This window comes from Benincasa hispida, chromosome 3 (genome assembly GCF_009727055.1).
Source record: "Benincasa hispida cultivar B227 chromosome 3, ASM972705v1, whole genome shotgun sequence".
In the NCBI taxonomy this organism is placed as follows: domain Eukaryota; kingdom Viridiplantae; phylum Streptophyta; class Magnoliopsida; order Cucurbitales; family Cucurbitaceae; genus Benincasa; species Benincasa hispida.
This window is the reverse complement of record NC_052351.1, coordinates 30,064,863-30,069,019: the sequence shown is the minus strand read 5'-3', so window position 1 is coordinate 30,069,019 and position 4,157 is coordinate 30,064,863. Positions and strand designations below refer to the sequence as shown.

Genomic DNA, 4,157 nt, shown 5'->3' with positions numbered 1-4,157 from the left:
CTAGGGGTTTCATTAATGGTGCCGGTTTTATCCAAAAACCAATACCGATAATACGTAGTATATAATGCATTATAAATTATATAGTATTACAAATAATAATTATATAAATTTTTTAACATAAGTCATATTAAAAAAAATATAAAAGTTTATTGTCAACTAAATACTGCTAGTTTTATGATTTATAAATATATTGAATCAAACACATTTGAAACAATCATATAAATTAGAATATAATTTCCAAACACATATTTAAAAACATGAAATACAACTCTGTTTTCATTGAATTCATTGTTTTCAAATTCTCTACCAAACAAGTTTTTACTTTTTTTTAATCACCGAAATTTCAATATTATGTGCATTTAGTCTATAAAATTTTAAAACGAACTCTCTTAATTCACGAGTTTTTGAGAACAGGTTTAATGGTCTCTCCCTCCTAACATAGGGGTTAAATGTTAAAAAAAAACTTGATCGTGTATTTTAAGTGAATATGTGGCTTGATGATTGTGATAAATGGTTGTTGATTGAGCTTTTGTTTAAATTAATAATATAAAATGTACTCATCAAAATTTAACCATAGAATCATTAAACCCAACAAGATCACAAAATGATTTTCCTCGCACAAAATTGCAAAGTTGTTCTTCTTTGCTCACAAATCACACCAAATTGCAAAACCCTTGTATTTTGCTTGCAAGCAAAACTTTAAAATTTGGCCAAATTGTGAAACGAGCATACCATCCGGATGATAAAATTTGGCCAAGCACCTGTGGGAACTCTTCATCTGTCCTTCATCGACACATCCCTCTCTAACTCTGTTATTATTGGACCAAATAACAAACGAAAGAAAGTTCTGAATCAGTCAGATAGACAACTAAATGAGATGCGTAAAAGCAAAACCATTTCATGAAATGTTAAATGATTGAGAACAATATCCTCAGACAATACTATTCTTTCCATTTATCTACATCCAACTATCTTGTATGATAGTTTTTGGTTTCAATCCAAAGGCCTCATGTCAACCAAGATAATCGTCTCAATGATCCTCCTTTTCTCTAATTAATGTGAGACTTTAATCGCATTCTAAATAAAGTAAGAAAAATATTTTAATAATTTTGCTATTTGAATTTAGGGCTAAATTATAATGGGTAAAATGTATATTAGTAATTTTTATTTAATTTAAAAAGGTCGTAACTTCAATCAACTTCTAATAGGATTTACTCTTAGTATTAGAAAGGAGAGACCATTTAAACCTATTTTAAAAAAAAGGCATAGATTAAGAGAGTTTTATCTTAAAAACTCAGAGACCGTAATGCAGGTAATGATAGCATTCAGAAATTAAAAAGATGATGATGATGATAATAATAATAACGACAATAACAATAAACTCATGCCCACAAAATTTTGACTTCAACAATACCGAAACTAAATAAATAAATAAATAAAATAACAATGGAAGAATGAAAAAATGAAAAAATAAAAAGAATCCTTCAAAATTGCCCTACCAAATCTGAAATACGGACCTCCTCCAAAAAGAAACCGAAAAAGCTTCTTTCACAGCCCTAGCGCAAACAAGCTCAACACAATACCAACCATGGCCGCCGCCACCGCCTTCAACCTCTCTCCGGCGCTGACAATCTGGATCGGAAACAAACAGGTCCCAACCGACGCATTTTTGGTCACAATCTCGGCCGATCCACTGAAAACGCAGGCCTCCACACTCTGATCCTGCATCTGATAATACATATTGAACGCATACGAAATATTCCCTCTCCGATCCAAATGGTTGCACGACGATCCATATACCAAACTCGTACAGTCCGCATGAGCACAAGCGTAATCCACCTCGCTCGAAATTTCATCCAAATTCTTCAAACTTGGCTTCACAATGCACCATTTTCGCTCCAAATACTGCACGCCTTTCGCCCCCACCAGCATTTTGTCGTTCCCTTTCCCTGAGAAATCCATCGGAAATTTAGGCTTTCCGTCGAATCGGAAAATCCCCCAATGTCGCTCGAAAAAGCCTGGCAGAATGCTTTTCATATCCTCATCTAGAAGCCCGAACAAATAGACCTCGAATTTCTCATTTGGCCTCATCGGAGTTCCTTCGTCAGAGGCCAATTTCTTGAACAGTCCGTCGTAGAATCGTTTTGCCAATGTTAGATTCGCGAATTTGTTGGCGTCAGTTGGCCAGCCGACTTCTCCGACGATAATTTTCAAGTCGGAGATGCCGACTTTCTTCAATGACCAAATTAGTGTGTCGTAATTGGCGTCGAAGACGTTGGTGTAGGTTCTGCCCTTGTCGATGGTGGGTTTTCCGTCGCCGAAGAAGGCGTAATCGAGGGGGAAATTAGGGTTTTGGTAAAGACTGAGGAAAGGGTAAATGTTGACCATGAAAGGGGCTTTGTTGCGATCGAGGAAGTGGACTATGTCTTTCATTGCACTGAAAATGTCTGATCGGAATTGGCCGTCGGAAGGTAGGTTGGACCTGGATTCGTAGACGTCGGCGTTGAGGGCAGTTGTGACCTTGACTTTTTGGCCGTGGCCGGCGGCGTCGAGAGCTTTCTGTATGTTAACCATGGCTGGAAATGTGAAATTCAGGAAGGATCCATTGTAAGCCGTTAAGAAAGCTTCGTTTCCGACTGACACGTACCTGAAATTGTATGACAAAATCTTAGATATTTTTTTTTAATAAATAATACAACGAAATGCCTTATTTACCAAACCATATATTATTTGAATTAATATCCCATGATTAAAATATTATTTTGATCTCATATCTAGAGCTATTCGATTTTAATAATTATATTTTAAATCAATCTTAAATTTAGTTTTATGACTAATTATTGTACTGTCTTTTCAAAGACTTTTTTTAATTTATTAATAATTAACTTTATTTAACTAATTTTGATAAAAATTAATGTACGTGGACTAAATTTAAGATTTATTGAAAATAATGTTAAAATTGATAAAGCTCAAAATAAAGAACTAAATTAAAAATTTGAAAACACAATATTAAAATTGAACAAATACAATAAATAGACCAAGTATTCTAACCTCTCTATATATAGATTTTTATTAGATTTTGTAAACAAAGGCAACAACAGCCACTTTTTTAATGTAAATGTTTTTTCTTTTTCCAAAGTAAAATGGGATGTAAGTATATATATACGGGTGTGTTTGAAATATCACATCTAATAACAAAATAAGTTTAAACAAATATTCTCGTTGATTGTTTCATTATATTTATATATAGGTGTGATAGAGATCATAGATGATATGATTATGTAAAATATCGTGATAATATTCGAGAATATTTGAACCGACAACCACATCATTTACCAATAGAAACTTCATACCATTTTATTTTATCTTTACTCTCTAGCTGTTTAGATTATACAATTTAAAAGTTAGAATTTTTTAAAAACCTTTTTTGTGCTAAAATAAATAAATAAATAATTCACGTAGATGGAGAGCCAGTAGTAAAAAATAAAAGAGAGGGAACAACCTGATATCAACGCCGCCTTCAAACATATGAACGGTAACGTTTTCTTTAACCCAATCTTTAGCGTCATCGTAACTGCCTGCAAATTTCTTAAGCTGATCGTTAGGGATACCAATGACGGTCTCAATTTTCGAACCACTCAACGAACTCACAGTCCATGAGTCCGAATCGAACAGCTTCACTTTTTTAATCCCGTTATCTTTCAGCAATTTCACCACAATGTTCGGATGCAGAGGGTGCGACGCCATTATTCCCCAATTCACCCCGATTCCGGCCCCTGCAGCCCCCGCTAACAACGCCACGGCTGCCATCACGGCGCCCCACGCGGCGGTGACGATCGACACTCCGGCCATTTGGTCTTCAGGCCGCGGATTCGAAATGGAGTTTTGTTTGTGGGTGTTTTTAATTTCAGAGTTTTTGTTTTCCCCTTTTTATGGAAGAGACAGAAAGAGAGATTTGGGTAATGATTAATGAAATTGGTGATTGATTTGATTATAAATAGGAAATATTTAATTTTGGCTTTGATGGTTTTTAGGTAATTTCAATTTGGGAAGTTGAAAGGGTCCATGAGCACTGTTCCTGTTGTTTAGGGGATGAAGAATTTAAACTTGGTTCTTATTTAACTAATTACTTAATTAACCGTCTTTCTCTCTCATTT

The 4,157-nt window shown here is 34.5% G+C and overlaps 1 protein-coding gene across 1 annotated transcript; it reads right to left on the bottom strand.

Moving 5' to 3' along the window:
- Nucleotides 1–577: 577 nt before the first annotated feature.
- Nucleotides 578–3,890, bottom strand: LOC120074270 (glucan endo-1,3-beta-glucosidase 8). Its single transcript, XM_039027344.1, has 3 exons — nt 3,503–3,890; nt 1,500–2,647; nt 578–809 (listed from the first exon to the last, which is right to left on the bottom strand). Exons 1-2 carry the CDS (start codon nt 3,850–3,852, stop codon nt 1,549–1,551), a joined length of 1,449 nt encoding a protein of 482 aa, XP_038883272.1. The 5' UTR covers nt 3,853–3,890; the 3' UTR covers nt 578–809; nt 1,500–1,548.
- Nucleotides 3,891–4,157: the final 267 nt, after the last annotated feature.